The following is a 23,863-nucleotide window of genomic DNA, read 5'->3' on the forward strand; positions in this document are numbered from 1 at the left end:
TTTCAGAATAATCTTCAATGAACAAGTGATCCTTAATGAGTCTTGTTGTTTTTATTTTGTAGTTTACGCAGAGTGCTTTAGATTGTATGGCTGTAGAAGTTGGAAGACTCCGCTCTTTTCTTCAGGTGAGGACTTATACATATTGTTTTTATTAAACCTATAATTCATTGATGTCTTTTACATACTCAGAGTGGGCTTTATCATGAAACTCACCAATTAACTTTTGTTTTTGAGTTAAAGTATCATATGTGACCATTTGTTTTTTGGAAATATTTTGCTTTTCAGATAGGTCAAGAAGCCACTGATCTGGCCATTCTACTCAAGGACCTTGAAACGTCCTGCAGTGATATCCGACAGTTCTGTAAGAAGATTCGTCGCCGTATGCCAGGAACTGATGTACCTGGTATTCCTGCAGCACTCACTTTTGGGCAGCAGGTGAACAAAGTTTATATTGTGTTTATACATTCAGATCAGTCCTTGAATGTGTCCCAGTGCAGTGTAAATTTCTGGAGCGAGGTTGCCTTCCCACCAGTATCATCTTTGCTACCTCAATTCTACTTCCTCAGTGAAGGGTTGGCGAGGCCTTGCAACTGTGGGCATGGGTGCCGACGCTCACACAGCCTGATGGACTACTGCTTAGGTACCTCAGTGAAACACTTTTAGTAATCTGGTGATCTGGTTGGGCACAAGGACGTAGGCCTGTATATCCCCACAATGTATTTTAAACCAGATAAGGCTAAAGTCCAAGTTTTTTGTTTCAGTATTAACCCTAAATATGCCTTGTATTTATTAAGCATTTGGCAGTAAATATTTATTGAAGCACAAAGAGTCTGCTTGTATATCTTGAGCAGTACTGTGCATGGTGCTTGATCTTCGTTATATTTTTCAGTTTGATATCCTCATTTCCTGTGTTGGTTAACTTTTCTTTAACACTGAATATTCAAAACTAACACACCAAATCACGATAGATTACTTATATGGTATTTTTACTTTTGACTATTTTTTAATTTCTTTTTTTTGGTGTTTCTTTGATCTTCTTTTTTGAATGTTGAATTGTAAGGACTTAATTAGCTTTTTATAATTCTGCATGAAAGCCATTAAGGCTATTCTCCAGTTTTTAATTGTTTCTTTTTTTGTGTCAGAAGTCCCTATCTCAGCTGTTTTTTGAATTGGGTGTTACCCCAGTTGTGGTAGACAAAAGTAACTCATATCTCTTGATACCTTGAGACACACCAAAAAACGATGAAATCCAGTTTTAGACGGGCTTCTGGAATCTGTGTGTTTTTTGTTTTTGTTTTTCTTGTTGGTATGCATTTCAAATACTTTTACCACCAGAGGGCATCTGCGAGTTGCAATGAAGTGTGGTTAAGTTAAATGAGGACATTTTCCAAAAAGCATACATAAACATTTGTTGTATGCATATCTGGACATGGCCGAAATTATCGGCACCCCTGGAATTTTCCCAGAAAATGCACCATTTCTCCCAGAAAATTGTTGCAATTACAAATGTTTTGGTATACACATGTTTATTTCCTTTATGTGCATTGGAACAACACAAAAAAACAGAGAAAAAAAGCCAAATCTGACATCATGTCACACAGAACTCAAAAACCAGGCTGAACAAAATTATTGGCACCCTCAACTTAATATTTGGTTGCACGCCCTTTGGAAAAAATAACTGAAATCAAGAGCTTCCTATAACCATCAACAAGCTTGTTACACCTCTCAACTGGAATTTCCGACCACTCTTCTTTTGCAAACTGCTCAAGGTTTCTCAGATTTGAAGGGCGCCTTCTCCCAACAGCAATTGTGAGATCTCTCCATAAGTGTTCAATCGGATTTAGATCTGGACTCATTACTGGCCACTTCAGAACTCTCCAGCGCTTTGTCTTCAACCATTTCTGGGTGCTTTTAGAGGCATGTTTGGGGTCATTGTCCTGCTGGAACACCCATGACCTCTGACACAGACCCAGCTTTCTGACACTGGGCCCTACATTGCGCCCCAATATCTTTTGGTAGTCTTCAGATTTCATGATGCCTTGCACCCAGTCAAGGCATCCAGTGCCAGAGTCAGCAAAACATCCCCAAAACATCCACCATGTTTGACTGTAGGTACTGTGTTTTTTTTCTTCGTAGGCCTCATTCCGTTTTCTGTAAACAGTAGAATGATGAGCTTTACCAAAAAGCTCTACCTTGGTCTCATCTGTCCACAAGACGTTCGCCCAGAAGGATTTTGGCTTCCTCAAGTACATTTTTGCAAACTCCAGTCTGGCTTTTTTATGTTTCTGTGTCAGCAGTGGGGTCCTCCTGGCCCTCCTGCCATAGCGTTTCATTTTGTTCAGATGTCGACGGATAGTTCGAGCTGACACTGTTGCACCCTGAGTCTGCAGAACAGCTTGAATATGTTTTGAAGTTGATTGGGGTTGTTTATCCACCATTCGGACTATCCTTCGTTGCAGTCTTTTATCAGTTTTTCTCTTCCGTCCACGTCCAGGGAGATTAGCTACAGTGCCATGTGTTGTGAACTTCTTGATTATGTTGCGCACAGTGGACAAAGGAACATGAAGATCTCTGGAGATGGACTTGTAGCCTTGAGATTGTTGATATTTTTCCACAATTTTTGTTCTCAAGTCCTCAGACAATTCTCTACTCTTCTTTCTGTTCTCCATGCTTAGTGTGGCACACTCAGACACACAACAGAAAGGTTGAGTCAACTTTTCTCCATTTTAACAGGCTTCAGGTGTGATTGCTATATTGCCAGCACCAGTTTCTTGCCACAGGTGAGTTCAAACGAGCATCATATGCTTGAAATAAAACGATTTACCCACAATTTTGAAAAGATGCCATAATTTTGTCCGGCCCATTTTTGGAGTTCTGTGTGACATGATGTCAGATTTGGCTTTTTTTCTCTGTTTTTTTGTGTTGTTCCAATGCACATAAAGGAAATAAACGTGTATACCAAAACATTTGTAATTGCAACAATTTTCTGGGAGAAATGGTGCATTTTCTGGGAAAATTCCAGGGGTGCTGATAATTTTGGCCATGATTGTATAAAACAGGGTTACTTTAGTATATTTTAAGTGTTGCTTTAGTGCCTTAATCAAACTTTATTTTTAAAACATGGAACAAACCGGATAGTCATTGTTCTTGTGTGGATTATCAAGCAGTGAGAGGAAGATGAAAATGTCAAGTTAAGACAGTGTGGAGGATGATAGCTGTTGTGGTGAGTAGGTACACATTAAGCTGATTTGGGGCAAGTGGGGTGAAAGACAGAGAATGAGTAGACTAGGTGAAAAGGGCCGTCAAGATGAAGGTGGTGAAGAAGAGGTGGTGTTGGATGATAGAAGAATTATGACCTGGGCAACCCCATTAAAAACTCATTTAAACCAGTGGTAGCGGTGATAATGATAGAAAGGCTTGGAAAATTTTTAAATAACATTAGCACCTAAAATACTGAATGTTTATATTATACACTTATGTTTTCTGAAATTGCTTGTTCCATTACAGGAGCAAGCCATTTAAATGGAACAAGACAAATAGGAAGAAGGTGGTTCAGAATGTGGACAGATGTAAAATAATTTCAGTAAACGTGTATAATGGCAAAAATCGTATTACCAAAAAAATATGACCAAGAATATGTTTATTTCAAGGATTGTGTGCAACAGTGATTTGCAGAGTGCTGTGACTCGCCATAATAAAACGTCAAATCAGTAAATAAGTAACTTGTTCATAGTGTAGTGAGTACATACTATTATTAAAAACTAAACCAAATTTTAAAATGTCTTGTTGTGCAACCATACCACTTTGTGAGATTCAGTTTATTTAATTGCATTTCAAAAGTGCAAGAACTAAAATAAAATAGTTTGTAAACTAGCAACTGGACATTTTTTGCACATTATGTGTGAACGTTTCACTATTCTGTTTTATGATCAAAGTAAAATGTAAGCTGTGCACTGATGTACTGTACTTTGTGGCCTTCCTTTATGTGGGTAAAGCTTCTGTTGTTGGATTTATTTTACATTAAAATATGCAGAGGACTGTTACATGTTTTTATTTCCATGACATTCTGTGTTAAAAACATGGATATATTTATAATGAATCTATTAAAAAATGTAACACTGTTAATTTTTAAATTATGGATATAGTAGTGCTGGGCAGTATGATCAAAATTCTATATCACAGTATTTTTCAAAATTATACCGGTTTCACGGTTTTGGATGGCATTTTTTTTCCTTCCATGAGTGGATATTAACCACATTTTCCACTGCAATTACTGGCTAAGAATAACCTATTCCACTGTCATGAGAATTGTACAAAAAACATTTTAATGTGCACACAAGTATTAATACAGGTTTGCATGACCCCATGAAGTGATAGTTTTCAAGGGGGTGGCACTAATGAAGAGAAGGAATCACATTGCATGACAGATGCAGTCAAAATATAGAACCTTTTTTTTAAGTTTGTAAACAACTTAAACTAAAATCTTGACAACATATTTTCAACCATCCAAAGAGGCATTTAGACTTAGTAAAATATCCAGAGGTGCTTGTCAAAAGTTGTATTGCACTGAACATGTCTTAGAAAAGGAATAAATAGTAAATATTTTTTGTAAACCAACTACACTTTGTTAATGTTAACGATCTCTGTCCAGTGACATGTTAAAGTGACTTTTTAAACAATTTTACCATCATTAAACTGAGTAATATTTAAAGTAATAAATAATAACAATACGATAAATAATAGTGCAACTTCCAGTAATAATACTATTACTTCCAAGACTTCAAGCCCAGGTGCATTACACAGTATTCACCAAATTAAAATAAAATAAAATAAAACAAGTGCAACTTGGTGATGACATCTTTACCAACTGAACCATCATTAAGGCAAATTGCATTAATATGGACCTTGCTTCAAGCTAAGCTGTATACATAAATAATAAAACTGGGAAGCATGTTAGGGCCATGGTGAAGGAAAAAAAACAAAACTATATGTCGAGATTAAAGTTGACATTTCCACTTTATTCTTGTAGTTTATTTTGTCATTAAAGTAGAATGTCGTAAACCAAACTTCATCCTAAAATCAATGTTTAATTCACTAGATTTTCTCAAACCCCATCATAAGTTATGTAGCACATTAAATGCTTTAAGTGTTCCCCGACCCAGTTGTTAATCACTACGCTCTTCTTAAACTGACTCCGTCTTGCACTTAGAAGAAGCGATCGCCGCACAGAATACATTCACTTCATGATATTCCTGCTCTCTGAAAATGTAGAATGCTAAGATAAATTTTCATGATGAAATGCATTAAAGCAGGTATTACACATGCACGGTAGTGAGGCGGTAGTGCTGCTCCCTCGAAGTAAGGGGTCCCCAGGTGTATGTTCAGTGTAGAGAACTTTATGGCAGGTGTGACGAGACGTATGAATGGGTATCGCACAGGTTTAACTTAAATATTTTGTAAATGTTGGGTTCGTGATCTAGTGGTCGTAGACACGAACACAGAATTCAATGCATGTTCTTCTGAGCAGGCTTTCTTTATTGCATGTGTGCCGTCTCTTTCTGATGTACCAAACCCCCAGTTTCTATTCTTCCTTTTTCTTTCTCCACATAACCAATCGCCACACGATAAACGTCTTTGTGAAATTAAAACTAGTTATAAACTTAGACCACCGAGTATTCAGAACTTTTAAAAAAAAAATCTTCGTTATACATGTATAATTATGCCATTCATTCAGGGTTGCGCCCATCCCAGCAAGCATTGTGTTCGAGGCAGGAGGAAATCCTGAACGTGGCCCCAGCACATCACAAGGTGAATACGAGCAAAACATACAATAGCAGGGTTAATATAGCAGAACAAAACCCCACATCCTACATGACTTTGAAAGAAAACTGAAGCACGCCGAGTAAATCCACCAGTAAAACATGCAAATTCAAGGCAGGGAACACCCGGGACCACCTTGCTGGGAGGCAGCAATGCAACCTCCACGCCACCGTGCACCCACATGATTAATACATGCTTTAATGCATTTCATCATGAAAATGATATCAAGTATTTATCTTAGCATTCTAAATGTTCAGGGAGCAGGAATATCATGAAATTAATGTGTTCTGTGTGCTGTCTGCGCCTCCTCTTAGTGCAAGAGGAAGTCAGAAGCACATAGCGATTAACATGGCTCCAGGACCACAACACAACATAACTTATGACGGGGTTTGAGAAAATCTAGTAAATTAAATATTAATTTTTAGATGAAGTTTAGTTTACGATGTTCTACTTTAATAACAAATTACGAGAATAAAGTCAACATGTTGACTTTAATCTCATCAAATGGCGAGAATAAAGTAGAAATATTGACTTCATAAGCGTCGAGATTAAAGTGGAAATGTCGAGAATAAAGCCAACATGTCGTCACACTATTACACAGTACCCAGGTACATTACACAGTATTGAAAAAAATAAAACAAGTACAACTTGGCTTGCAGTACTGTTGTATAGAAACAGTATTCACACATTTGAACATAATGGTCCACATCCAACCTTTTAAATCCAAAGTATCTCCAGACAACAGACGTGAATCCTTTTTCCAGCAAAAGTTCTTCTGTGTTATCATGTTCAACTTTATCGTCTGCTACAGCTTCAGTTTCGGAATGTTCTCTGTCCATTTTCACCGCGCAATACCTCCACTAACACATGTACTCCGTTGTATGCTTGTTTAGCGGTGTAGCAGTGGAAAAGGTGCCCCTTAAAGAGTTTCCTGCAGTACGTTCTGAACGTTGTTTAGGCAATTTAAACCGGTGTTGCGGTATAAGAAAAATCCATATCATAACAAAAATAAACAACTGTTTTCGGTATGAACCGATATACCGCCCAGCACTAGGATATAGTAATTTGTGTACCCTGTAAAGAATCTCCATACTGTTGCTCTGTGGCTTTATGCTTTATAAGTAGCAGAATGCTGTCAGAAACAGGAGATTTTATTCATTTTGCTGAGTTCAGTAATTTGTTGTATTCTCAAGAGTTTGATGCTGAACCCTAATATTTGGAAGATTTCTGATTTGTAGTTGTATTTGTAGTTTAATTTTTACAGTAGCAGAGTTTTTCTAAATTGTAACAATACCTGTTTAATTCAAATGCATCACCCGTAATAATATGGAAGATTTCAAGTGCTTCCTGTTACTGTGTTCACTTTCATTGCAGGTGTCAGAAACCTTGATGGACTGTCGAAAACATCTAACCTGGGTAGTAGCCGTACTACAGGAAATGGCTGCCGTAGGTGCACAGATGCTTGCACCACTTTCTGAGCAAGAGGGTTTATCGTCTCTAAAGTTAGAAGACATGGCTTTTAAAGCTGCAGAGCAGGTAGGTTTCCTGCCAAGCATGTTGTAGCAATAGTTCCATAAATTTGTGCATATGTAATATTTTGGTCTTTTTAGTAAGTATTATTAAAATCAAGATTACACTGGCACAAAGCATGTTTAAAAAATGAATATGAGTATATGTGTGTATGTATGTATATATTTAAATGTGTGTGTGTGTGTATATATATATATATATATATATATATATATATATATATATATATATATAATTTATTAGTAAATAGGATTATGTACCCTTTTCTGTTTTTATGAATATTCTGTTGATTATAGTGGATTTTTACAATACTATATATTTAACTTTTATTGTTTTTCCTCTCTCTCTCCACCCCCAAACCAAATTCCTAAATAGATTTATGGTGCCCAGGGTATCAGCCCCTATGATTGTTTTCGCCAGTCTTGTAGCATTGTTATTGCCACCATGAATAAGATGGCAACTGCCATGCAAGAAGGAGAGTATGATGCAGACAGGCCACAAAATCGGGTAAGGAAAGATTAAAAAAGTCAGGTGAAACATTATATCAAAAACAGTTTCTTTGCTCTTGCTACTTAAACATATATTCATTTAACTGCAATTTATTGTTTATGAACTGAATTAACTTAGTTGCAGATATTTTCAGAAAGCTTATTTTCATCTATGCATTTTTTTTATTATAAATAGTGTTTTATTGCTGGTGCTTATAATTTTATTTTTATTTTACAGCCAGTTCCACCTGTTGAACTAAGGGCAGCAGCTCTACGTGCAGAAATCACAGATGCTGAGGGCTTAGGACTGAAGCTTGAGGACAGAGAGACTGTCATCAAGGAGCTCAAGAAGTCTCTAAAAATCAAGGTGGGGTCAATACTCGCTTAAAATATATTTATATATCTAAATCAAATTCGATTGAATTTAAAAAAAAAATGACACATTTTTTCTTTGTTTTATTCCAGCATTTTCTTCTCATGAAAAACTGCACATATAAATATTAGCATCGTAATACTCATTGCAGTGTGATTTTAACTGTTATCTATTCAATTTTAGACCTTGTTTAGAATATTGTATAAAGTTAGTGAGTTTATTGATACTGTTATTTTTTGATTTTTAGAAGTACATTATATCAGTTTCATGGTAAATTTCTTGTTGCAATATTTTGTGTAATTAATTGCTATTATGGGATTAGTCCATTATAGGTACATTGCAGATATAATAAATGATGGTATTCACAGAACAGTTTAAACATTTGAGCATTTTGACATATTAACATCAAATGTACTTTTAGATGAATTATGACTACTGCCTTCTTGCAGGGTGAAGAGCTCAGTGAGGCCAATGTTCGTCTGAGTCTTCTAGAAAAGAAGCTGGACTCTTCTTCCAAAGATGCTGATGAAAGGGTGGAGAGGATACAAACAAAGCTAGATGAGACTCAAACTCTCTTGAAGAAGAAAGAAAAGTAAGTACATAGTGAATGAGGTGGTTATGGTAAACAGTACTATGAAGAATAAAGTCTGGGTAATATATTAATAAGTAGCTGTATTACCCTGCTTTGGCCTCAGTCAGTTGGCCTCAGCCATAGTGCCATTGGTTAATCAGTGGTGTCAGAAGTACTATGTAACTACTATGCATGCAGTCCTTGGTGATGGTGGTGTGAAAGGGATTACAGCAGAACTCCATCCAGGACATCACCAATATTTTGTAATGTTACAAAGGTGATTTAAAGTTGATTAATTCAGTGATAAAGACTGGTAAAAAAAATATCTTGACTTTACATTAGCATGAAATCCTGAAAGTAGAACTGCCTCAGTATACAGTGGGTTTGAGCAAATGTCTACCAACAAAACAAACAAAAGTTACTAATTACTTCTACTCATTCAAAAGCACTGTCCTGTTCTCTTCTTATCACATTATGAAAAACAGTATCTCCATCAGCTATTGATAAAATCATGCTTCATTCTGTTTAGTTGTGGCATGGCTCTATCGGTTAATTTGCAGTATGTTTTTTTTTATTTGCTCCCTGTTTTTTTAATTTCAGAAACTGCTTAACACCGATCAATGATTGGTATTGCGAACTTAGTGATGAAACGCAGGTGGAGAACAGCGTTGACTTTTTCAATAACGCAAGGCTATATACTGATTTAAAAAAAAAAGAAAAAAAAAAAAAGTAGTGTAATCAGTTTTCTCAGATTTATTGTCATATGTGACACAAGCCCAGTCTGCCAAATTGATTGACAATGCTGCATGATATTCTTCACACTTTCTAACTGTGCTCATTTCACCAAGGGGACCAGCTTACACTGGCTTTTCTAATTGCACTCCATTTACAGAAGGGAAAGCCTCCCTCTCTTCAAATACTGTCTTTGCATCATCAGTAAACTTAAAAGAAAACAATGGATCCCAACGTTGCAAAGTCTGAGAAACACTGCTCTAAGATAAGCACTTTAATCCAGTGAGACAATGAAATTTTATACCAAACAATTCCTCGATGGCTTCCTTGATGTGCTGACACCCCTGCCTCACTTCAGTCCAGCTCAGGCAGACTCAGCCCCATTCCAGCCCATGCTGTCCTCCTCAGATGGAAGGGGTTCCATACATTCTGCCTATCCCTTCTATTCCAGACCATGTTGTCCTTTTAATAGCCTTTCATCTAAGCCCACTTGCTGTATATTCCCATAGGCTAGCTTTGCAGACAGTTCCTGAGATTTTATCTATATTAATTCTAACCTTTAGTAAGTACAGCAATTGGTTTCTAAAGTATTTTTTTTCTTTTTGAAGTGTTGTTTTTTTACTTCTTGCTAATCCTTGTTCATAGTAAACTAGGGCAATTTGCAAAATTGTTTTGGTGTCATCCTAATTTTGGACTGAATGATAGCAAAGGATGACTAATAATTTAAGGTTTGAATGAAGATGCTTTGTAATGATCTCTCAATGTCAAGTTTGATAGTTTTTAATATCGTTGTGGTAATGTGGTATGCAGTATGTGACACAGTTGTATAGAAGTAAGGTGCACTTGATAAGGATCCCAGACTTAGGTCTTGTACAGAAACCCTTTTGCTTCCTTTGGCTTCTTCTTGTTCTGGCTTCTTTTGCCACTCTTCACTCATTTTAATGTTGTACATTGAGAAGGAGGATGAATTATTCTTAAGTTATTGCCACAAATAACATTTGGGCTAAATAGTTGGGTTGTTTAATAAGTAAAACCTACCAAGTTTAAATGATATAAAATGAATATTAATAGTGGAGAGACATTTTGTTCATTTGAGTGCTATCTGTGGTTTAAAAATCTCAACAAGTAAAATCTGACCATACAGAGATGGAGTATAAGTAGGTGCGTGTTGCTTAAAAGTTTTTGCATGCTTTTCAAAGTGTATGGTAAGAAGGTAAAAGGAGAGTTAAAGTGAGCAGCCCTGTAAGTGATCCCATGCACTGTAGTGTACTGTTGCTGCTGCTGCTAGAGATTCTGTTTTCCCTGTTTTGAGAAATAGCATGTCATTTCTTTGCTTGTTGCCAAAACTACTGCCCATAAACCTTCAGCAGATTTTCAAAGTACTGTCAGTTTACTACAGTGTACTTAAATCTTAATTACCACATATACCTATTTGAATACAAAATTATTTAAAATGTGTATCCATCTAAATATAACTAATGAACACTCAGTTTTCTTAACTAACTGAATTAACTGGTTTCTGAAATGAAAGGATGTCTTGTGTTGCTGATATCCTTCATGTTTTATGATTTCACTCATTCTAGTCGAGGATTGTGAAGAGAGAAACTGTGTTTTGGCATTCAGGGACATATCAACACTCTTTTACACCAGAATAAATTAGTGGTACCAAGGTGCTGTTAATCTAACCTGTACAATTTCTGGATTGGGAGATGGAAACCCTCAGAAGATCTGGACAGAACATGTAAACCTGACACAGAAAGTTCAGGTTCAGGACTTGGGATTGAGAGGCAGCAGGTTTAAATCACTGTGTTTCTGTACAGTTTGCATGTTCTATTAACTTCATGTCTAAAAAAGATGTAGTGCAAAACCAGAGAGGAATGGGAGTAACACTTTCTGTCCAAGGGTTATTATTGCTACATTTTTAATGTCTCATATATTTGAAACTCTAATCTATAAACAACGGCTACAGTTTTGCATTTTTTTAATTAAGTTTTGTTTAAAATTAAAAATTACATAATCTAAAATATATAAGGAATCGTTTAAGTTAAGAAATAGGTTGAAATAAAAAAAAACTACAGGCACTATGGACTCCTTGTTACATCTGATCATTCTGTTGTGTCAGAAATTCAGTTCACTTCTGGTCTAAATTGTAATTTTCCTCAAAATGGACCAAGGAGGTTTGAACTCCTAAATCTTTCAATGTGAAAACACATACAGATGAAAATGGCATCTATATAGGTGATTAGGTGTTATACAGGTGACCTAAAGTGAATCTAAGAAAGTAAAATAAAATGAGGAGACCTTTGTGCAGTAAAAGTCTTTGTAGTATTAAGTTTCATGTTTCTACGTTGCAAAAAGAATTAAAAGTTGTCATTAATTCTGAGACCATGGATAAAGAGCTTGAGAGAGATTGATTGAAGAGTTCAGTTAACATGAAGATTCACATTAAGGAACTGGTTAGAACAAAAACAGGACCAGCATTGAACACCCTGATTTAGAATACTGTGTACACATCCAGCCACAGGGACATACTTGTTATATGTCAATGGAAGCTTTGATACATCACTTCTTAAAAATGGGAGTGGACCTTTTCACAACAGTATTTTTATTGTGTTACGAATCAGCTTGTTTGTGTTTAGTATTACACATTTCATCTTCATTCTGTGTTTCTCAGCCATGGTGTCCAAAAGAATGCATTATGGTTTTGTTGCACCTCTGAAAAAGAGAATATTTTTTACGGTTTTTATCCTATTCAATACATGAAAGAATAGAACAATCCTTATCCTTGTCAGTATTTGAGTGTAAATGGCTATCATTTTGAAAAATATGTTGCTAAAAATAAAAAACATTTATACTGATTCTTTGTTTTGTTTAGGGAATTTGAAGAGACAATGGATGCCCTTCAAGCTGATATTGATCAACTTGAGGCTGAAAAGGCAGAGCTGAAACAGCGCCTCAATAACCAGTCGAAACTCACTATGGAAGGACTTCGTTCTTCTCCTTCATCAGGAATTGCTTCCATTGTTGGTGGAATTGCTACAGGTAGGTGCAAAAACAAAGATACATCAGTGAGTGCCTTCCGAATGCTGTGATAGAAACTGCCATTGTGCTGTTAAGAATAGAAAATCTCATTGAAAATGTAACACTTAACTGGAAGTGGAATTTTTGTTCTTCAGAGAGCGACAATAACACCTTTAAACAAAATAGCACAACAGAATTTGAATGTTGCAGTTCTGGGTGTCAAGTCTGTAATGATCAAAATCATAACAAAGGCATGGTCCAGTTTACTGACTGACTAACTGAGCTGAATGCTAACATCCTGCTTCATGTGGACCCTCCAGCTCAGACCTCTCATGGGGTCTCAATTTCTGTAGCTTTCCTATTGTCTGTTGCTGCCAGTCTTAAGAATAGTTGAGTGTGACTCTGAGTTTTGAAAGTTACATCTTTGTAAAAGTCTTTCTCTGATACAAAGTTCAATTTGTTTAGCTGTCACCGTACAACACATGCACATTACTTGATTAAAACTGTTATGATTGGTACGCCCCAGATAGTACTACAGTACTATATTTATTGTAAAAGAACTCCTTTTTTTCAGTATTTGAAATATAATTAAATTTGATAAAAGTATTTGTGTCTACACCACTAGTCAAAAGTTTTAGAACACCCCAATTTTCCCAGTTTATATTAAAGTTTAGGCAGTTCAGGTCCTGTAAATAAACTGAAATGATACAAAGGAACAGTAAGCAGTAAACTGTCAGAGTTTAAAAAAAGTTTAGGTAACAACAAACTGAAAATCTTGCAATTTTCATAGTTTTACAAAACAACCTTTTTCAGGGAGCAAGCAATGGGTTAGCAACTTACAGATTTTCTGCAGCGGTGGAAGGTAATGAACCCTTGATGAAGTTGATGAAAACAATTCTTACAGTCGTACCAACCTTTGTTGGTTATGCACAAACCCTCTGCCTGTAGAGAAGCAGTGCTGGAACAAACTGTGTTGCTGCATCCTCTGAAGCTTTATTTGGACAAGTTGTCATAATGACGAGAAAAACTAAATTAACACAGAAAGACAGACAGATGGACAGACTGACCATTAAAGCCATTAAAGTGCAGGACTTTCCTTTAGAGAAACTGCAAAGAAAGCCAAAGTGTCCGTGAGTACAGTTCCCTACACCATCAAAAGGAACTTGGAAACTGGGGGACACTGAGAAGAACAGGTCTTTTCAGAGCCAAAGCCACATCATACTGAGAAGAAGACAGGTTTGTGAGTCAGTAGTTTTCATGATACGTGTCTCACAGGACACCTTCAAGAACAGCTCAACAGCTGTGCAGTATCAATGTTTTAATTTCAGGAAACGCTATAAGGGTGCACGATTACCGTAAAATTCATAATCAATGTTAACTACCCTTAATAGTGTAATTGCAATTATTAATTTCAATTAATAGAATTACAATTAAATGTATTTTTTGTGTTGTCAGCTTTTTATAGTATATTCTGTATTTACACAGTTCAGTAGAAACTCCACTTAGCTTTCTAGGGAACCACTTAAAATTGTTAAAGTGAAATTGCTAAATGCTGACTTAGTTGTAAAATTAAAAATATAGTTTTTGTTTGTTTACAATAGAAATACAAAGCATCTATTCGATATATTTAAATACAGAAAATTATTGATATTCAAAAAGTTATGAGAACATTGTAAATATAATACAAAAATGTAACATTTTGGAAAATATTAAACATCTAAATGTTAACTTGGATTCTACTGTATTAAGACAACAAAAGTTGCATGTGTATTTAAAACAAATGCAAAGAATTTAAGCAAAGAGGTTAAAGTAAACACGGCTTGATAGTTTGGTTGTACGACTATATAAAAGTATTCCAATGTAACAATACTAATATATAGCAAGCTCAAGGAGTATTTAAATGGTGCATCCTGCCGCCATTGTGACATTTATATAATGTGCTTGTATATACATAGAGTGCATAGACCATCTAAATACTTCTGACATTCGTTACATGCTTACATGGTATTTGCATGTTATCTGTAAACATGTTATGCACAAAAGTTTAGGTGTGGCATAAATGTCATAAGATACTCAGCCATTGCTAAGTGCAGCCTTTATGAAGTCCGGTCTAATCACTTGTAGCAAAGGCGTTCAGTATGGTGGCTCTGTTACGTCTAATCATGCAAACACAAAAAGAATTCTTGAGGTAAGTATGTGGTTTGCAAGCATCTGCATTTCAGGGTAAATTCCTCATTATTAAAATGAACTGTTGTGCTTAAGCATACTTCCGTAGTTCTTGTCAACCACAAACCTGTTGTGGTTGCGTAAAGGTCCATCTGATTCATATCCATTTAATTTTCTGTCTGTCATTCGGAATATAGTAAAGGCAACGCAGCTTCAAAATAAATAATTGTGGGTATGGCGGCTGTCGTATCTCTTACCCTGGGTGTTGAACATTTTTAAAAACCTTTGTTGCAAACAGTCTTTTGGTAAATAAAATGCAATGACTTCTGTTCTCTGAATTTGCCTTCAGTAGCCTGCTTGATACGGACATGTGTTAGCACAAACATGAATTTAACGGTTATCTGTGTCACGGATTTAATGATTCTGAAATTTACTGCTGCTTCTTTAACTTTCATGCATTCTGTTGTTGAATTGCAGATGGTTATATAAATGTTTGAGTGCAGTGCTCCTACAGTTTGCACAGTATACTCTTTGATCAACATCATTGCTGTTTAAAACAAAATAATTACATTTTACAAACAATTCTCTTCAATTTGATAATGAAATTTATAAAAGAAAAGAAATTGTCAAGAATCAGATTCTTTGTATGCTGCGCTCACCACAGTAACCTGTGTAGTCACATGACACAAGACTCCTGGATTTACCACTGCATTTGAACTTAGTGAAGGTGTCTGTGATTGGGTACAACACTCATGTGCTGGTTAGAGCAATCTGTAACTGGGAAAGCTCGATCTCTGACATGGAGGGTGTACTAAATGGAATGCAGTAATCAAAAACTCTTCACACTTAGTATATTCTCACAATTAGACTGGTGGTGGTCTGTTGCCCAGGCAAGCCACTTACACTTATTTTGCAATCTTATTAATGGCTTTCTTACGGACCTGACACTTGTCCTTTCAAAGCTGCAGCTCAAAGTCTTTGTAAGTGACACTTCCTTACTTCCGCAACTGTCCATCGTTTACTCCTGTCACAAATTCTTGATTCCTCTTATAGGCTATATAGAGGGTGAGGTTTCACACGTAATGTTAGCACGCAACAAGGAAACCGATTACCTTGACATGGATGCAGGGGTGTAATTATTGTAAGTTTGCTTAAATTTACCAGCACAGCTAAATCCTGCTCATTGAGAGAAGCTGTTATTTATTATTAATATTATTATTTTGATGTATTTGGCAATATCTTTGCTCTCGTGCAAGCTGTTGACTCTCAGAAACTTCACTTGTCTGTCTCTTTATTTAACCTGTTTCAGTATCTTGTGAAGATCCCCAGCGTACCACTAGCCAGTATACTGCTTGGTAACTCGGTGTAACTGTTGTTCTGACATATTTTTCCAAATAATTAATGAGAGAGTGCCAGTTTGCAAAAATGCCGAAAATGTTCAGAAAATGAAAGTTGACTGCACTGTTGTGTAATATGAATTTTATTTTTTTCTTGCTTTTTGAAAAACTACGTTTTTATTCTTTTCCGGTTTGTTATTTGGACTAATTACATTTTCAAAATCAAAAGTGTACAGAAGCAGTAACTTTATACAAATCAGATGTGTTTCCATAGTGGCAGTGTTGTCACTACCACAAGACTTAGTGGCTTCATCACCCAAAGAAGTTCAAATATGTACATCATTGTAAGAGAGCTTGCTCAGTGTTGTTTTGTGCTTCAGTACACTGGCCAAAGTTCTCTTATGAAGTAGTTTATTCATGTTATGTTTAAAGACCAGTTTAATTTGAACTTTCACATGTTTTTTGACTCATCATTTTCTCATCTTTTCAATGCACAATCCTATTTGTTCTGCAGAGGATCAACTGAAAGGTATTGGATCTCTTCCATGTTTGCTCTCGTCATCCTCTGTTTTTTTTTTGCATGGATATTTCATTGTGAGGCGAATGATAAAATGAATTATTATTACTACTATTACATAATTTCATGACCACTTGGAAAGGATTAATATGCATGGGGGTATTTTGCATGGGCTGAAGAGAGAAATAAACAAGTCTGAGAAACTATTTTAGCTTGTAGCTATGGCACTATTTGCTTGCTGCAGGATCCGTGTTAGAAGGATCATGAATTTTGCTGAAAGTCACACAGTCATGTGCCCATTTACTCAGTTCAGTTTACTTTTATACAGCACACTTCCCATTGATTGGTTCAGAGGGTACTGTACATTTACAAATACAGTTATAGAATAAACACCTTACGGCATACACATGCAAACGTCTGTCTCCGTCTTGTCTCAGTGTCACTTTGTCCGATTACTGTGTTTTGGTTTGCATATGAACCGAGGACACTGGATCTGTGTAGGAAACAAACTGTATCATCTGCAAGAGGTCTCAGGTCATTTATATAAAAGCTTTTACTGAAAGAACCATTTTAACCACTTTCATGATATAGAACAACTCAAATCATTTACAATGGCGAATTCAGCTGACCTTCTCTTTGACCTTATGACTGAAACCTCAAGTCCTAAGGCATGATAAGCCAAATCTGCACAAGTGTGGTTAAGATCTATGAATCTATTTATTTTGCTGATAAAGAAAAAAAAACATGTAAATTTGTATTTTGTCATGTTCTGGTGATTTGTGTGTCAGGAGTTGGAGCTCCCTTTTGCTTTCTATATTTTCTCCAGTCACAAAGTTCCAGTTCATTTTTTATTTTGTAGGCCTTGTAGGGTGTTAAGACTACATAGAGGGTCAGGGTGGCATCCAACAAGAATAACGGACATAAACGTCAGGAGGTGCCTAATTATTGTATGTATCCATTGATCTTTCGTCTGTTTAAATTTATCAGCACAGCTAATGATGCTCCTCAGTGAGAGAAGCTGTTATTTACTATTATTATTATATATTTGGTGATACGTTTGCCCATGTAGACCTACAAAGTTAGTATTGACACAATAGTTTACATACATTATTATTATCACTGCTATTATTTTCTGTTTATTTGTTTTTCTTTTGGGGTTTGCAGTTGCTTTTCAACCTATTTCTATTTTAGCTGTACTACCTGTCTAAGATGGGTTAAAAATGTAGACTTGAGCGTATCGCCTTCGCCCCCTATGACCAAACTTTGTACAGTGGGTGACCGAGCCTTTGCAGTTGCTGCTCCACGGCTCTGGAATGCCCTGCCAGAGAGCCTGAGAACACAGCAGATTGTGGGCTGTTTTAAAAAACAGCTAAAGACTTTTCTATTTAGGAAAGCGTATTAACAAAATTGCCTCTAATTATTGTTTTATCTTTGTTTTTATCTTGTTGTGTCTTTGTTTAAAATTTTTTATGTAGCACTTTGAGGTTTACTACAAATGTAAAGTGCCGTATAAATAAAATGAATAATTATTATTATTCAGCATCAACATTTGCAGTGCACCATCTATTGGAATGTGTTTTGTAATGCATGTTCTAATTAAATGTGTGGCATTTTTCATTATAACAGAAGGCACATCACAAACCTTACAACTGCTTTTACTAATCCCACACCAAACTGCATATAACAGACACCTGGAAAAAACTTTCCCCTGTTTTCAAAGAGGTTATTCATGGAGACCAGATGAGAGTATAGAATAATTCTTTATTTGCATATAGATACAGTGGGTACAGAAAGTATTCAGACTCCCTTCAATTTTTCACTCTTTGTTATATTGCAGCCATTTGCTAAAATCATTTAAATTAATTTTTTTCCTCATTAATGTACACACAGCACCCCATATTGACAGACAAAAAAAATAATTTTTGAAATTGTTGCAGATTTATTAAAAAAGAAAAACTGAAATATCACATGGTCCTAAGTATTCAGACCCTTTGCTGTGACACTCATATATTTAACTCAGGTGCTTCCATTTCTTCTGATCATCCTTGAGATCACCTTCATTTGAGTCCAGCTGTGTTTGATTATACTGATTGGACTTGATTAGGAAAGCCACACACCTGTCTATATAAGACCTTACAGCTCACAATGCATGTCAGAGCAAATGAGAATCATGAGGTCAAAGGAACTGCCTGAAGAGCTCAGAGACAGAATTGTGGCAAGGCACAGATCTGGCCAAGCACAGTGGCCTCCATAATCCTTAAATGGAAGACGTTTGGGACGACCAGAACCCTTCCTAGAGCTGGCCGTCCGGCCAAGCTGAGCTACCGGGGGAGAAGAGCCTTGGTGAGAGAGGTAAAGAAGAACCCAAAGATCACTTTGGCTGAGCTCCAGAGATGCTGTCAGGAGATGGGAGAAAGTTGTAGAAAGTCAACCATCACTGCAGCCCTCCACCAGTCAGGGCTTTATGGCAGAGTGGTCTGTCGGAAGCCTCTCCTCAGTGCAAGACACATGACAGCCTGCATGGAGTTTGCTAAAAGACACCTGAAGGACTCTGAGATGGTGAGAAATAAGATTCTCTGGTCTGATGAGACCAAGATAGAACTTTTTGGCCTTAATTCTAAGCGGTATGTGTGGAGACAACCAGGCACTGCTCATCACTTGTCCAATACAGTCCCCACAGTGAAGCATGGCGGTGGCAGCATCATGCTGTGGGGGTGTTTTTCAGCTGTAGGGACAGGACGACTGGTTGCAATCGAGGGAAAGATGAATGCAGCCAAGTACAGGGATATCCTGGACAAAAACCTTCTCCAGAGTGCTAAGGACCTCAGACTGGGCCGAAGGTTTACCTTCCAACAAGACAATGACCCTAAACACACAGCTAAAATAACGAAGGAGTGGCTTCACAACAACTCTGTGACTGTTCTTGAATGGCCCAGCCAGAGCCCTGACTTAAACCCAATTGAGCATCTCTGGAGAGACCTAAAAATGGCTGTCCACCAACGTTTACCATCCAACCTGACAGCACTGGAGAGGATCTGCAAGGAGGAATGGCAGAGGATCCCCAAATCCAGGTGTGAAAAACTTGTTGCATCTTTCCCAAGAAGACTCATGGCTGTATTAGCTCAAAAGGGTGCTTCTACTAAATACTGAGCAAAGGGTCTGAATACTTAGGACCATGTGATATTTCAGTTTTTCTTTTTTAATAAATCTGCAACAATTTCAAAAATTCTTTTTTTTGTCTGTCAATATGGGGTGCTGTGTGTACATTAATGAGGAAAAAAGTTAATTTAAATGATTTTAGCAAATGGCTGCAATATAACAAAGAGTGAAAAATTGAAGGGGGTCTGAATACTTTCCGTACCCACTGTATGCACAAATGTGTTTGCGTTTATGCTTTTCTTTTACATTAAATCATCTAATACATCACGTCATCTGACTGCATAATATGTAGAACTTTATTTTTCCATCCAATCAACAAGGGCCAGACTCCTATTTACCTGAATGCCACCCCATTGATAGGGCTGTTCTGCAGACTCTTCTATTGACTTAGTGCCGCCTTAATAGGAGGGTCTTTGGGCCTTCCCAATATTTTATCCTTGCTTTCTAGAGGGGTGTTCATTACTCATTCGCCTCATTTTAACCCTGGGAAATCAAACTGGTGGTTTCTCTAAGATGAGGCAGACCTTTAAGCCATAAGTCATGTTTGGTTAACCCTTCAGTTGTTTTCCTATAATGTTTTAATAATTCATTGTTACAACTTCATTTAAGTATATACTTGTAATAGTTGTAAAGATTATATATTAACTAAAAAATCCATAATAGCAAAAGAACTGGACACAGATGAACATAAACCTGTCCTTTTATTATGATGGATTGCTAGTTTAACCTAAAAAGTCTTTTTCTTTTTCTGCTAATTTAGCAGAAACTCAAAGTAACAATAATTAAGGATGTTACATTTCTTTGTAGTCTCTCTTGGCAGTTTTGAAGAATTTGTTAATATATTAACTAAAAAATCCATAATAGCAAAAGAACTGGACACAGATGAACATAAACCTGTCCTTTTATTATGATGGATTGCTAGTTTAACCTAAAAAGTCTTTTTCTTTTTCTGCTAATTTAGCAGAAACTCAAAGTAACAATAATTAAGGATGTTATATTTCTTTGTAGTCTCTCTTGGCAGTTTTGAAGAATTTGTTATTTTGTGTCCCTTTATAGCTGATCTAGAATTGCCACTTTGCTATTTCACCTGACCTGGTCATGTGTTTGTGTGAGGCTTGACTGATGGCTTGTTTTTGGGTTTTCATGCTTTCTGTTGTCCTCTTTGCAGGTGGAGGTGGTATACAGCCAGGCCTTGGTGGAGCCGGACCCCTCCAAGTTATTGATTCTCCTCTCCTGATGCAGCAGATCAAGGTGCAGCGTCTCTGTATCAAGCACTTGAAGGATGAGAACAACCGTTTGAAGGTATGTTGCTTTGAAATATAAGTTGTTAAAATTTACAAAGGTTCTGTCCAGGGCTTCACGAGGTTTAATTATTCTACAGTGGCAGTGTTCTATTCTATGTCAAAGTGATGTAAAATTGTACAGATTTGGACTTGTGACATTTTCATTTTGGTATTAAGTTAAATTAAACGTTTGGTTTTCTTAGAATGTTTTGCAACTGATTATCTTCAGTTTTTGTTCCTGTCACCTAAAAAAAACCCCTCAAATTTCTGTTCCTTTTCAGGCCGAAAAGATGAATGCGCAGTTAGCATCACTGCCACCCCTACGAGTTTCCAAATTACCACTGAAGGAAGGGCTTGGAAAAGAGATGCAGTCCAGTGCACTTTACCGAAAAACTAATCAGCTGTTGGAGACTCTGTTGCAGATGAGTGCCAGCACCAAAGTAATAGACATTACTGGCAAAACCCCAGGTTCGATTTGTATGCTTATTGCTACTCCTTGTTCTTTCATAAATTTTTGTAATACTTTGACTAACATGTTGTGCTTGTAGGTCCTCCACTGAACCTAATACTTGATAGTCCATCTCTCTGTCACTGTTGATAATAAGAAGTTTAACACCTGCTCTGTCATTATTGAATTTTTGCCTCAAAAAGCTTACTCTTGGTTTGTCCATTACTGCCTTCACATCAATCCTTTCTCTCCGCTCTATGCTTGCACATTCTCATGTCAGTACTTTCTTACTTTGTTTTGTACCCTGACTTCATTGACTCTGTGGAGACAAACTTTTTATTCAGTTTTGGAGAGCCGCCTCTAGAAATAAGAATGACAACAACAATGTTTATTTCTATAGCACATTTTCATACAAAAAATGTAGCTCAAAGTGCTTTACATAATGAAGAAAAGAAAAATAAAAGACAAAGTATGAATTAAAATAAGACAACATACATTAACATAGAATAAGAGTAAGGTCCGATGGCCAGGGAGGACAGAAAAAACAAACAAACAAAAAACTCCAGACAGCTGGAGAAAAAAATAAAATCTGTAGGGGTTCCAGGCCACGAGACCGGCCAGTCCCGTCCGCTCTGGGCATTCTACCTGACATAAATGAAATAGTCCTCTTTGTATTTAGGGTTCTCACGGAAGGACTTGATGATGATGGTCATGCAGACTTCTGGCTTTTAATCTATCAATGTTGGAACATCATAATGCTTTGAGTAGAGACAGAAGTTATTTTTGTTAGCGCCGCTCTGTGTGTATTTTTTATTTAATCTATAATCTGTTTTTATAGTTTTAATACATTGTTCATCTAAAGTAGTAATTGTAATTAAATTATTGGTGTTTATACCGCACTGCCTAGATTTTCTACGTGCATTGAGAGGTTATTAGAGTATTAATGTTGTGCACTTTTACGGAAGACTTTGTTAAAGAATTATCATGTCCTAGCAAAGCATTAGCATTACGGAAGGGATTAAGAGCAGAAATAGACAGTCAAGAGAGACGAATTATCTTAGTGATGTTTTCAGAGAGGACCCAGGCGCCGAATCTATTCGGATGCAGGCCATCCCGCTTGTAGAAACGCGGCCTTTCCCAGAAGAGGTCCCAGTTGTCGATTAACCCGATATCTTGATTCTCGCAGAAGCCTTTCAGCCAGTTGTTTAATCCCAGCAGATGACTGTAGTATTCATTTGATCGTCTGACGAGAGGTAGTGTACCCGAAATGAAGATCCTTGCCGATGGGGTCCTCTCCTTCGTGTCTTTAATTAGTGCTGCGAAGTCAGCCTTGAGAATCTCTGACTGTTGGTGCCTTACATTGTTTACGCCGGCGTGTAATACAATGGATCCCACTGCCCTGTTCTTGTGCTTCTCGTAGATTGTTGGTGCACGTCTCATCACATCTCGGACACGAGCACCGGGAAAACAAGAAACAAAAGATTTCCGATTAGGGCATGTGATATTGAGGTTTCTTACAATCGAATCACCTACCACGATTACATCACCCGGGGTTGAAGGCAAACTGGGGACGCGGAGAGGGTCGAGCCGGTTCTGGGTCAAGATGCTCGCCTGTGCCGATGTAGGTGTTCTAGCCTTGATCCCCCGCCTGCATAGCTGAAACATGCCGAGGCCTTCGTTGGTGTTGTCGCTCCTACGAGGCGCGGGGATGAAGCTTACTTGTCCTTGGAAGTGAGCGGCACAACATGGGGTTGATGTTACGTCGATTTCAGATGGCGAGGATGGTTTATCCAGCAGCTGAGCCTTCAAATCCCTAAGGTACCTTCGTCTGGACAGGAGTTTCTGAATCTGTTTGTCGAGTGCCTGGTGCCCTTCTACGACGATGCAACGCGATTCATCTCACTGTCAGCCATTGTCTGCTTCTGCTTCCGCTTTGTGCCCTAGGAAAGAATGAGAGAGATTGGTTAGTCGTCAGGAGGACTAACTTCCAATACACCTTTACAGAATAAATGTGCACAGCTCACGTGAGCCGTCATATCTGACTCTGTACTGTACCCGAACCTGCCACCGAAATAGAACTGCCTTACTTTTACAAAAACAACGTCATTGCTGAAATTTTTAGTTTCCAGTTAGAACATCTGTATCAGTCCTCCTGCTCTGTATCTCCTGGTGTCTGCATTAGGGCTGTCAAATTAGCCAAAAAATAAATAACTTAGGCTAATGATTCTGGGCATTGCAAGTATGTTTCAGCTTACTTTTTTTTAAATATATGCTTATGTTAACAGCCACAGCAAGAACAAATACAGCAGAAAAAAATAAAATAAAAATCCTAGAGGTACTCCAGCAACTATTATTTATTTATTTAAATAGAGGAGCCATAAAAATCTCAAACAGCTGCACACTATAAAAGGGAAGCAT

General features: G+C 37.0%; 1 protein-coding gene across 6 annotated transcripts in view; it reads left to right on the forward strand.

Moving 5' to 3' along the window:
* Window positions 1–23,863, forward strand: part of dctn1b (dynactin 1b) — a 178,518-nt gene that overhangs the window by 135,808 nt on the left and 18,847 nt on the right. For 4 of the 6 annotated variants that reach the window (XM_028801503.2, XM_028801500.2, XM_028801502.2 and 1 more), the window contains 10 exons: window positions 63–125; window positions 286–435; window positions 7,195–7,356; window positions 7,726–7,857; window positions 8,077–8,205; window positions 8,661–8,803; window positions 12,390–12,556; window positions 16,553–16,567; window positions 20,883–21,016; window positions 21,279–21,465. In XM_028801503.2, coding sequence (XP_028657336.1) covers window positions 63–125; window positions 286–435; window positions 7,195–7,356; window positions 7,726–7,857; window positions 8,077–8,205; window positions 8,661–8,803; window positions 12,390–12,556; window positions 16,553–16,567; window positions 20,883–21,016; window positions 21,279–21,465 — 1,282 coding nt within the window. The remainder of the gene's footprint in view (window positions 1–62; window positions 126–285; window positions 436–7,194; window positions 7,357–7,725; window positions 7,858–8,076; window positions 8,206–8,660; window positions 8,804–12,389; window positions 12,557–16,552; window positions 16,568–20,882; window positions 21,017–21,278; window positions 21,466–23,863) is intronic. The other 2 variants (XM_028801501.2, XM_028801505.2) reach the window with 1 other exon arrangement.

The sequence above is a fragment of the Erpetoichthys calabaricus genome, chromosome 5 (assembly GCF_900747795.2).
Source record: "Erpetoichthys calabaricus chromosome 5, fErpCal1.3, whole genome shotgun sequence".
Lineage (NCBI taxonomy): Eukaryota > Metazoa > Chordata > Cladistia > Polypteriformes > Polypteridae > Erpetoichthys > Erpetoichthys calabaricus.